Here is an 11,180-nt window from a genome sequence, read left to right as displayed (position 1 = left end):
GGGGGGGGGGAGAGGCAATGCCCTATTTGTTCTGGCCAGTTATTGTACGTTATTCTAGATATAAAGTACTTCGTTTTCAACACTCGGGGCCAAACACTCGATGAAACTGGTGGTTCTCACGCCCTTGTACCGCCACCGATCGCGGTTCGTCCAGATGATCTAACATGCACGGCTTTGACACCAAAGAGAAAAGATTAGCCATTCGACTTCTAACTGGCTTGGTCCTATCCCCACTCTTGTAATTTTCCCTTGGGTAGGCGAAGGATATGCTGAGCAGAGGAGATGCAACAGGGACGGGGATGTTGTATCCTATCCTGCTAGCTCCCTCCTTCGTCCCTTGGGTTATCTTAGGGACTTCGAACTTTTCATGCCTCGTGCCGAGAAGGCACCTTCGTTCCACTATCTGATTCAAGATACGATGCGCACAGATACAACTGCATCATGACCCTGCCCTTTGCCATTGTTTATTGAATAGGGTGAGCTTCTACTTGGGTGGGTGATTCCCTGTCTTCCACGCGCAATGGTTGCACTAAAATTGGGAAATCAGCAAAATATTAATGTAACTGAGACAAAAAGTCGTGTTTCGCTCCACGCCCGTACCACATAGATGTCTGAAATTTTCATATTATAATATAGCTGCTGCTGCCACAAGAGCATCACATGCTGCACTCTGGGTTGACGCATTTGCCGAGGAATAGGGACCAGCAAAAGATGACCCAAACTTGTTTCCCTCACTCCTATCATTTGCCCAAATGCTATCTGCGTTTCTGCGCAGGAAGTCACGTATATAATCCGTTTCTGATACTTGCTGTAGGCGCTGAAGGTTTCTCATAAATATACCCTTGAACTGAGTGCCATCCCCTGTGCAATCGGGATCACAAGACTCATGGAGTATACCGGATCCATCGCTGAGTGCCTCTATTGCTGCGGTAGCAATCTGGTGCGCTGTTTCTAACAATGATTTATCATCGGATACCTTGAAGAGCTCAACGAGTCCGCCGAGGATGACGCCTTGATTGTACGACCACGGAGTCTTTTGGTTGTTTTGGCATGTCTCCAAATCTAGCCCATCATTAATCGTATTTTGGCTGTTGATGAGACCGCTTGAACGAAACCACTCCCACTCTCGCAGTGCCCAGTCTTTATAGTAGTCCTTTTTGTTTGTTATACGCCTTGATAGGTGTGCAGCAACACTGAGAAAAACCTCATTCGCGATTGCTGCGTTGGCTGTGTGAGCTTTATCCCACCAGATGCCGCCGCATGTGGCACCCCACCCTGTAGTCATATCTTCGAAAATATCGGCAGCTGCTGTAAGGTACTGTTTGTCATTTGTCACATCGTATGCCTGGATGAATCCCAGTGCCCACCACCCCTCATCGTCGAAGAAGTCGTTGATAAAGTCATTCGAAACCCTCTCACGGGGAGCATGCATATTATCTTCGACAGACACCTGCAAGTTTACCGTACGTAGATTGGACTGGGACTTATACGAAGGCGCATGCGCCAGTGTGTTCTGGAAGACAGTTTTGCTGGAATCGAGCAAGGAGGGGTCGATCTCGGCCATGTCACCAAGTACCGTCATGCAGTTCGCACTGATCCACCACCCGGCCGTATTCCATAATCCCGTGGTTTTGTTGTACCATTCTTGTAAAGAGTCGACCCCAGCTCGTGCGTACTGTCGGTATGTACCTTTCTGGTGGAGGGCCAAGGTCCCTTGCAGCAACGTACTAGCCACTGCGCTGGCAATACCTGCAGTAGTCACCCAAGATGAGTACATTTTGCGGAGCCCCTTTGAGAAAGCCGAACAATAAACAGTTCATTTTGAAATAAGAGCATAGTTTATGCTCATATAGTTAGAAGCTGGGGCGGTGACGAATCCCAGGGATGGCATTCCAGTGGCAGTAAACAACGTAAACAGGGATACATTCTCGTGTCGGGCAAAATGTAACGACCAAACTAACCAGGGTATAATATAGAAAACTTTGCAATAACTTTGATCATACAGAATCTAATATTCAGTTGCTTGCCAACCAGACGTTATATAATCACCTAATAGATAACATAACGCGGAATAGTGAATGAGAATGAGCTCATGCATATATAAGTGATTGTTGATATCTCGCGTGAATGAACAATTGCAGATCAAGGAGATACTCTCATTGACCTGGGGTTTTACATAGACGGTTATCTAAGAGGAGCAGTCTTGCGTTCACTTACTTGTATAGCCCTACAAAATTTTTTATTTCTGTCTGAAATAGTAGTAAATCCTATTACGTTCATGAGATGGCCAAGCCTAATCATTGTGTATCAATAGGCCCAGCACTTTGTAATATCATTTACGTACCAGTAGGTAAATGGAAAGGATCTGCGATATCCGATCCGCTGAATCCAAGAATTATACTAAAAGGCCTTTACAGTAACATTGAAATGGAATTTGCGCTTGTTGATTGCTTGTGAATGCGCACTAGGGAAGTATCAATATTATGTCGTATTCTTTAGTGTATAATCTTGAGACCATCTACAGAAGGAAATCATATAAAGCCAAAGTTGAATGATTATTTCCCTGTCTGGTCCCCGGGGGGGCTCTGTAAATCTCCAGAAAGAGACCCCAGGTCTCGCCACATATCTAACTAGTTTACACTCGCTTCCCTCCCATCATGTTTTAATCCCTCTCGCAAAGAGTCCACAATGGGCGTCAATTGCATTAGCCTGAATGATGAACAAAACTCGGCACTAGATTGTACTCCTATATGTGGGCCACCACAAATGGAGCCGAGGACTGAGATATACTATTTCGCCTTACGATAGCCAAATCAGACATCGGTCTGATACTCGTGGACCTCTTATATCGTATTATTATAGTATTACACAAGCCGCTTGCTGATGGCGTGCGGAATTATCATGTCTCTTATAATCCTCTCGAACAGCAAAATATATAATATGCAGAAAAGCGAAATTGGAAAAATGATAAAATCCCGATTATTTGTCCTTACACTGCACAACGGACTGTATCTATTTTCACATGACCCAATTACATACATTGTTGCTAAGGTGCGTGTCTATAAGATAGGCTTGGTCATTGAGGCTAGATATTGGTGGTACCGATATCCGTAACCTTTGCCGAAATGTCCTCTTCGCCTAAACAAAGGAAAAAGAAAGCTAAGTGCTTTTCTATAGAGCCCAAGGCTTGATAATCTCCAACTATGGATGATAAGAAATGGTCTAGCTATAAAATATTTGACTACACCATCGTGGGGGGAGGCACAGCTGGCTTGGCTCCTGTAACTAGATTGAGTGAGCGAGATGAAATCACAGTTGCTGTTATTGAGGCTGGTGCTGTAGCATTTGATGAGTCAGCAATCGACATCCTCGGACGCTTCGGCGACACACTAGGTAGCGCATATGGGTGGAAGTTTGAAACGATCGAATAACGCGGATTGAGAGGTCGCCCATGTCTAAAAGGGCGAGTATTGGGTGGCATCAGTACACTTAATTTTATGGCTTAGAATCGAGAAAACCGAGAGGATTACTATTTCTGGTGCGAAATGGGGAACAAAGGATGGCGATGGGATGATGTTCTATATGGGAAGATCAGTGAAAACGGCTTTATACACACAAATACAATTGGTTCCATGACGTATAGCCGCTATTAGTACTTATTGTTATCTATGCTCCAACATACCCAGGGTAACAAACGTTGCTCCAACCATCTCTACTCTATGTCTATAGATCTACTCTCTATCACATCTTTTGTAATCATCCGAATCCTCAATGTACTCCGTTTTCTGCTTCATCCCTTCCTTCTCGTCGTCCGAGATATCAAGCTCAGGCCACTTCGCCATATGATTAGCATACTTGACTGTCTCAAAGATCGAAATATCACGCCCGAAGAGATTTTCAAGCTTCTCCAATCTTTGGCCCATCGTCTCTGGATAGAACATGTAAACTGCAATAGGAAAACAGAATGCGATTGCTGCGTAGACAATATAGTATTGGTAGCCAATGTTTGCCAATGCAATGGGGGTAATCATCTGGACAACAAAGTTCCTGGATAAGTTAGTCATCTAGTCCTCATCAAGATCAAAATACTAGCATACCATAACCAGTGATTGGCAGTCGAAACGGAGGTCATGGCTACACGTAGCCGGGTGGGTGCGACCTCTGTGCAATAGAGGAACGTAGTGCCCAGAAATCCGATAGGGAAGAAGAAATTGAATAGGAAAATAAATACAACACCAAAAGCGGAGGCTGCTTTATTGGTCATGGGGAAGCTGTTGGTAATTGCCAAACCAATCATGCAAAGCGTCAAACCCACTCCTGTAAACATGAACAGCTTCCGTCGACCAAACCGGTCAATAGTGAAAAATGCGACAAACGAAGCCATGAATTTCCACGTGAGAGCACAAGCAGCTAGGATACGTGAGAGGTCAGCGGGAAGGCTCAGATTATTCTGAAATATCTCTCCGACGTAAGTGCTGATCAAAGAGGCCCCGCTCATCTGAAGCCAAAATTGAAGACCCATGCAAAGCATGAAACGATAAAAAAGCTTTCCGTCTTTCATGGTGAATATGTCGCGCATGGTAGTGGCTGTACGTGCCGTCTCCTCTATGGATAACTCGATTGCTGCGAGCTCCTGTTGGATAATATCTGGATTAATAGAATCTTCACGGACCCTAGAGAGTGCCCTGGATGCCTCTTCGTGACGACCCACCCGTACAAGCCATCGGGGTGATTCGGGGAATAAGAAAATCGAGACAAGTAAGACGATAGAGAATACGCAAGGAATTGCGAGAGGCACTCTCCATGACACCGAGGAATGTTCAATGTAGGAGAATCCAAAATTAATCCATGCAGTGAAGGCATAAGCACTGGTGATGAAGATACTGTCGACCACGACATGCCTGCCACGATTGATGGCAGGAGAGCACTCTGATTGCCATACGGGGACGATTGTGCTCAGAATTCCTACTCCAGCCCCGATTATGATCCGAGAGACCGTCAATTGCGCAAACGTGAAGGAGGAGCATGAGACTATTTCTCCGACCAAGGTCAGAACGCCTCCACCGAAGATCGTTCTTCGGCGTCCGATCCAGTCTCCCAATGCAGAGCAGGATAGGGCACCCACCAGAGCCCCGAGGGTAAAGGAGGATACATAGACACCCTGGATGACGGAGTGGTAGGATGTAGCACCATCTGTGTTACTCGTTGTATCGATCTCCGGGAACGTCGAAGTCCAACTCGCAAAAGAAAGCAAGCCACCAACTCCAACTTGGTTGTATCCGAACAGCATGAAGCTGGGAAAGACAACGAATAGGGTCTGTGCCCAACGAAGTTGCCGTCCTTTGAGGAGCATGGTGACGGGCTGAATAAGGAAGGCAGTTCCAAGACAAGAGGCCAAGTGTGACAATTCTTTCTTGTCGGTCTTGTCATCAGTGGGCCTTATATACATCTGCTTGGGCCCGGGGGGTCCTGACCTCCCCGACCACCGTCTCGTTTTTGGGACGGATACCCCACGGGAGAACAAATTGGAGCTGAATATCCATCGCGGAATTTTGTGGGGAGTACAGATTAATTGTCGTGATATCCGGGGATGGGATCCACTATGCCTGGATTCATACAGCCGAGTACCCGCGGGTGAGTAGTTGGATAAGGATGATATTATATTTATGCGGGTAATTAGATCTCGATACAAAGAAAATGCGGGACGGTTACAGGGATGATGGTTGTCCAAGAAGGATCCGGTACACTCGCTTGTGTTGTTCCAGGAGTACCAAAGTCGCGATTGTCTGCGGCCCTAATCGCACGAAACTGGGTGTCCATCCTCGGAATACCCATTTCAGTCCTTCATTCCTCATGAGCTCTTTGATGACGCCGACTGTAGTGTTCCTGCCTGTTGATTCCATGAGATGTGTCTTTATCACGTCCATTGGACTGCAAAGTGTGGTGGCGACCAAGCTAGCCATTAACGATGCAGAGACATGAATTGCTGGATGATCCCCAGTGGTACCACTCAATTTCATCAACAAGCTTTTAAAGGTATCGTAAGATGCTAGTTGCGAGCTTGTCATGAACCCGCAGCGGAAACAATTCGGCCAGATGCCTTGTGTAAATGCGCCCCATCCCTCAAGTCTCTTCATCTGTAGCCATGCATCCAAGACATGCCGATAATTGCGCCGTACAGCTGGGGGCAGCGATCGGTCGTTCTGCATACGGATGTTGGCAATATCGGATGGGGTACCAAAAATAGCGCCTATGAAACCCGTCGTGGCTGCTGTCACGGCGAGCACGGGAGGTGACATAGGGATGTCATTTGCCCGGGCATGTTCTTTAATGGATTCATATAGTCCTATCCGAACAGAACCATATGTTACTGTTGACGACAGGTAGGTGAGTACACAATCAGGGCTTCGAGAATTGGAGCCTTACACTGACGAGTGAGCCCTGCTGACAACTAGAATTGTCAGTGTCTTTCCGACGGTTTGAAAGGATATGTATCCTACCCCACTATACAGTCCCCCTAACCCTTCAGTACCCACTACTCGTATAGCCGTCTTGGCGGTCCCTTGTCGGGCCCCGCCGTCCATTTGCATCCTCACCTTGACTATAACGTGGAATGATAATCAGTAAATTGACGATCCAAGGTTCAGTTCAATGATAGAGCAATCGGCTGCGCTACTTACTCAGGTCTAAAGGATGCGATACCACAACCGCCATGCATGATGCAGAACCCCCGAACCACTTGGGATACTCAACGCCCCCAGAAGCAGGAATAACACGAGCTGGAGGAGTGATGACGTGACTAATTTCTGTCATTTTTAGATGACACAAATTTTCTTCGAGTATGTTGAAGTCTTGGTCAATGAGGAATGTCGGACTTTTAGTACCATTCTCTCCTTTATGACAATGACCGAGATACGTATCTTGGAGAGACATATAGCCTTACATAGCCTTCTCGGGTATTATCGGGAAATACACTGGAGAAAAATCTAACAGATAGATCTTAGGATCCACCAGGCCGTTCAACGCTGAAGTCATTGTTGGTCAACTACTGTTTTCTTTTGATATAGGAGGTGCATCTCTATTTGCTTTAAATAGCACGAAGGAAGAAAGCCGAAAGAGGGATAACAGAAAAGATAGGAAGAGTATTAAGTTTGTTTCCCAATGAAATGCCACTCCAATGGCGATATGCACTGGTTTAAGAATGCGACCAAACAGAGGTTGGCAATGATTGATGCAGCAGAACTGGACCGCACACCTATTCAATGTGAACCGACTTGAGATGGTGATACGTGATGCCACGCTATATGGATGCATTATAATGTAGATGGTGCTGGAATAATTGATACATAGGATGCGAGCCACGCCGTATGGGTGGCTTAGATGACTTGTAGCCTTGAGAGTACCGCTCAGACGACGGGATTTCATGGAAAATCATCTACGGAGCACCAGTAGTCTCTAACCTTACCAATTTTTCAGAATCGATAGAATTTACTAGCGTCACCCAATTTATTGCATGTTTCGACGTGACAAAAAAGTCCGGTAGAAATTGTCGAGTGGAATTCAGAATCGAGCACTCGATTTCAAACCTTCTCCAACCGATTTCATGGGACGCTAGGGGGTTACACGCTTTCCAAGTTGGATTTACCAATACCACAGGGACCTGCGTATGTAGTGTAGTATTTAAGCGTTATACTGGCAACCAGAATTTCCTGGATGAATCCATTCTCAACGCCAAGCAGACCCTTATCGGGATATTCCCAACCGCTCCCGAGTTGGCTCCATAATTTTCCCGCTGTAAGTTCACATGTTGTGCAAATGAGTCGATATAACTGAATTCCCTTAAATTCTCCAAGAGAGGGAAAGGGAATTTCGATTCCATTTCCACCTGTCGTGGGATGCTGTGGCTGTTAGAGAATTGCCAGACGTCGCATGTCCGACCCATTCTCTGGGCGCCACTTCTTGGCGTGGAGCGGAGAAAAATCTATATTGAGAGATTCCAAATCGGGTGCTTGGGCCAAGAGTTTCTTAATTGGCCTCTGTTCGTATTATTGGAGGGAGAATTAGGGAGAACATACCACGCGCTATTTCCAAATGATCTCAAATGACTAGGAGGCGTGCCCGGCTTGCCCCCACGGGGAGTATTTTGTGAAGAGGCCAAGAAAGCCTCAGGACTCCTTGAAACGCTGAACGCTTCGTGATCGTCCACCAGTAGGGGCCCGGACCCAGTCCATGTTCGTCGAAGAATGCGTCCAGTGATATACTATATAACGTAAATGCATCGTGATTGACAGAAACTCATCATCTTCTGGTGGCTGTCAAATTTAGATCTGCAATTCTTCTTTCAACAACCATGCGGTTGAACGCAGTCATTCTGTCGATCATCCTTCCCCGGGCTATGGCATGTCTGGGGTATGAAGGAGGTGTCCCCGTCCCCACCGCCCACTATTCCAATAGCAAAGTTATCGAGATTGCTGCTGGACAGGTTTTTGACGCCGGCTGGGCCAAATATGACCGAGGATCTGGGGCCTGCAGTGGAGACAGCGAGGGAAGCTGGGAGGATGCTGTGTTCTATCTCCACTCTGGAGCAACCTTGAGGAACGTCATTATTGGCAAAGATCAGGCTGAAGGGGTGCACTGTGATGGACCATGCAACCTGGAGTTTGTGTGGTTCGAAGATGTGTGTGAGGATGCCATTACTATTGTAGGTGTCTCCACTGCAAGAGCGATCTTATGCAAAAAGGCGATGACTAATTGCATTCTCAGAAAAATGACAAGTCAGGCCAGGAGACCTGGATTGTTGGTGGTGGAGCCTACCATGCATCTGACAAAATTGTCCAACACAATGGCTGTGGAACAGTGAACGTGAGTAGCCCCTGTGTCTTTTTATCCCATAACAGAGGCTGAATATATCCCCAGATAATCAACTTCTACGCAGAGGACTATGGAAAAGTCTATCGCTCGTGTGGAAATTGTAGTAGTCAATGCAAGCGCAATGTCTATGTTGAAGGCACTACAGCCCGTGATGGGGGTGAGGTTGTAGGCATTAACAGCAACTATGGAGATACTGCCACTCTGAAGAATGTCTGCACTGATGCTGATCATCCTTGCGTTCTCTACAAAGGTTGTGCTGGTGGATGTGAGCCCACGAAAGTGGGCTACTGCTCGGGGTAGTGAGACACCTTTAGGCATTATATATCAGACCTTAGGATTGCTTGATGAAATCCGTGCGCACAATCAAGACCTGTTGCAGATATGTACCATAGTACAGACAATTACCGAGGGATGCAATTACACATTTACATTTAACGGGAATGGAACGTCTTCATGGGTTTTGCAGCAAAAGTTCCAAGGCTGTTCTGATGCTCTCGGCTTTGAGCTTGACCTCGGTCGACACTGGCAACAAACATGAGACACCACAGATTTTCTGAAACAGCTGGGAACCTAATGTTGGATTGCAAACCAGTTACGTAAAAGTTTCTAACTTGCATATTGCCCGGTTCGTACTGTGGTAAATAGGCTGCAGGGGCTGCAGAATCAACGTACGGCGCAATGTTCGATCAAGCTCGGGGGAATCCATGGTTATCGCTGAGAGAAGTCGGTACAGCGGTAGGTTGAGCATTCTCTTAGCAGACAATAATAAGTTGGTACCGAGGCTAACCATGACATATCCGCGGTTATCATAAGGATACAACTACCTCACGGTCGGCAGTTGCTTCCCTCTCCAGCCTGTCACGGCGCCTGAGATCTTCGGATAGACACAATAGCCAGGATGGAGGTTATTCATTATATATAATGGTTCCTAGATCGATTCTTCTCTGACGACAAGTTCACTAATACTCCGTATACCCTACGATATTGATTGATCTCCCTGTTTTTGTCGTCTGAAATGCGCTTTCCTGTAATCTGTGGCTTTCTGGGCTTGGCTGCCGGATTAGCATCTGCGGCATCTCTTGTTCAAGTCCATGATTTTGGCAAGAATCCTGGCTCTGTTTATATGTACATTTATGCCCCAGACACATTGGCCCCCAATCCTGCCATCATTGTGGCTGTGAGTGAAGCTATTTCCATATACAGCGGGCAATTTGTTCCTGACACGAAGAATAGCTCCATGGATGTTTGGGCTCTGCAAGGCAGTATTTCCGCGACGTGGATTTCCACAGCCCAGCTGATCAGTATGGATACATCACCATATTTCCGGAATCCAGGAGCGACTTAAACTGCTGGGATGTTAACACCAAGGAATCGCTTATCAATAATGGCGGGAGCGATTCCCTTTCTATCGTGAACATGGTTCAGTACACGGTTGACAAGTACAAGGCTGACCCGCGCCGAGTCTTTGTGACCGGTTCATCATCCGGTGCTATGATGACGCAAACACTTGCAGCCGCGTATCCTAACGTCTTTTCAGCAGCATCAGCCTTCTCAGGAATGCCATATGGTTGTCTTCGTGGTTCTCTAGGCTCGAGTCCCTTCGATTCCAACCCCGCTTGCGCCAATGGAGAAGTTATGAAAAGTGGTGTTCAGTGGGCGAAGGATGTCAGTGGAGCCTTCCCGGGATATAATGGCACATATCCCCGTCTTCAAGTGTGGCACGGCACGGCTGACCCTATCATTGCGTATGCGAATTTCCAAGAAGAGATTAAGCAGTGGTCAACAGTTTTTGGTGTTGTTGAAACGGGAAGCATCCAGGATACGCCGGAGGCTGGATATACTAAGTACGTTTATGGCAACGGAAGTCAATTTGTAGCTTTCTCTGCGGAAGGGGTGGGTCATGTTGTTCCTACCCCCGAATCTGTTGTACTGCAATGGTTTGGCATCACAAGCTAGCTGGCATGACATTTGCCATAACATCGAATGGATTGTTGTGTGTTGATGTATATGCATTTTTGAGTACGCCACAACCTCATAGCTCCATTTATTTTTCTTTATATTTCTAAATATTGTGGAGGTACTGCGTATATAATTTGTACATGCCGATATACCCGAGGGCAAGCTCAAACGTGGAAGCAGGGATTTCCCCACTACAGATAGGACACCTCATTGGAACATTCATCCCGCAGGCGAGTTCTGTGCCCCTCCCAGACCACTGTTTTCTCGGTCGTTCTTTCCAACGTCGCGTCTCCCATTGGCGGTCATTTGGTTATATCCAGGGCCCTTAGGGGATGTTTCCCGCGCTTGAT

The 11,180-nt window shown here is 46.7% G+C and overlaps 5 protein-coding genes across 5 annotated transcripts; 2 read left to right on the top strand and 3 right to left on the bottom strand.

Annotated features, from left to right (window-relative positions):
• Positions 1 to 1,205: 1,205 nt before the first annotated feature.
• Positions 1,206 to 1,564, bottom strand: BDV59DRAFT_202186 (uncharacterized protein; the record flags this gene model as incomplete). Its single annotated transcript, XM_073693983.1, has 2 exons — positions 1,206 to 1,218; positions 1,275 to 1,564. The coding sequence occupies 2 exons, from the start codon at positions 1,562 to 1,564 to the stop codon at positions 1,206 to 1,208; spliced, it is 303 nt and encodes a 100-aa protein (XP_073547566.1).
• A 1,965-nt stretch (positions 1,565 to 3,529) lies between these two features.
• BDV59DRAFT_193369 (general substrate transporter) lies at positions 3,530 to 5,353 on the bottom strand (the record flags this gene model as incomplete). The annotated part of the gene is made up of 3 exons (XM_073692208.1): positions 3,530 to 3,578; positions 3,778 to 4,047; positions 4,098 to 5,353. The coding sequence occupies 3 exons, from the start codon at positions 5,351 to 5,353 to the stop codon at positions 3,530 to 3,532; spliced, it is 1,575 nt and encodes a 524-aa protein (XP_073547565.1).
• A 355-nt stretch (positions 5,354 to 5,708) lies between these two features.
• BDV59DRAFT_207990 (mitochondrial carrier domain-containing protein) lies at positions 5,709 to 6,813 on the bottom strand (the record flags this gene model as incomplete). Its single annotated transcript, XM_073695119.1, has 2 exons — positions 5,709 to 6,370; positions 6,681 to 6,813. The coding sequence occupies 2 exons, from the start codon at positions 6,811 to 6,813 to the stop codon at positions 5,709 to 5,711; spliced, it is 795 nt and encodes a 264-aa protein (XP_073547564.1).
• A 1,537-nt stretch (positions 6,814 to 8,350) lies between these two features.
• Positions 8,351 to 9,171, top strand: BDV59DRAFT_193367 (pectate lyase; the record flags this gene model as incomplete). The annotated part of the gene is made up of 3 exons (XM_073692207.1): positions 8,351 to 8,701; positions 8,764 to 8,862; positions 8,917 to 9,171. The coding sequence occupies 3 exons, from the start codon at positions 8,351 to 8,353 to the stop codon at positions 9,169 to 9,171; spliced, it is 705 nt and encodes a 234-aa protein (XP_073547563.1).
• A 715-nt stretch (positions 9,172 to 9,886) lies between these two features.
• Positions 9,887 to 10,867, top strand: BDV59DRAFT_207984 (alpha/beta hydrolase family esterase; the record flags this gene model as incomplete). The annotated part of the gene is made up of 2 exons (XM_073695118.1): positions 9,887 to 10,048; positions 10,105 to 10,867. The coding sequence occupies 2 exons, from the start codon at positions 9,887 to 9,889 to the stop codon at positions 10,825 to 10,827; spliced, it is 885 nt and encodes a 294-aa protein (XP_073547562.1). The 3' UTR covers positions 10,828 to 10,867.
• Positions 10,868 to 11,180: the final 313 nt, after the last annotated feature.

This window comes from Aspergillus ambiguus, assembly GCF_047715705.1.
Source record: "Aspergillus ambiguus strain CBS 117.58 unplaced genomic scaffold BDV59scaffold_17, whole genome shotgun sequence".
NCBI lineage: Eukaryota > Fungi > Ascomycota > Eurotiomycetes > Eurotiales > Aspergillaceae > Aspergillus > Aspergillus ambiguus.
This window is presented reverse-complemented; position numbering and strand designations above follow the sequence as displayed.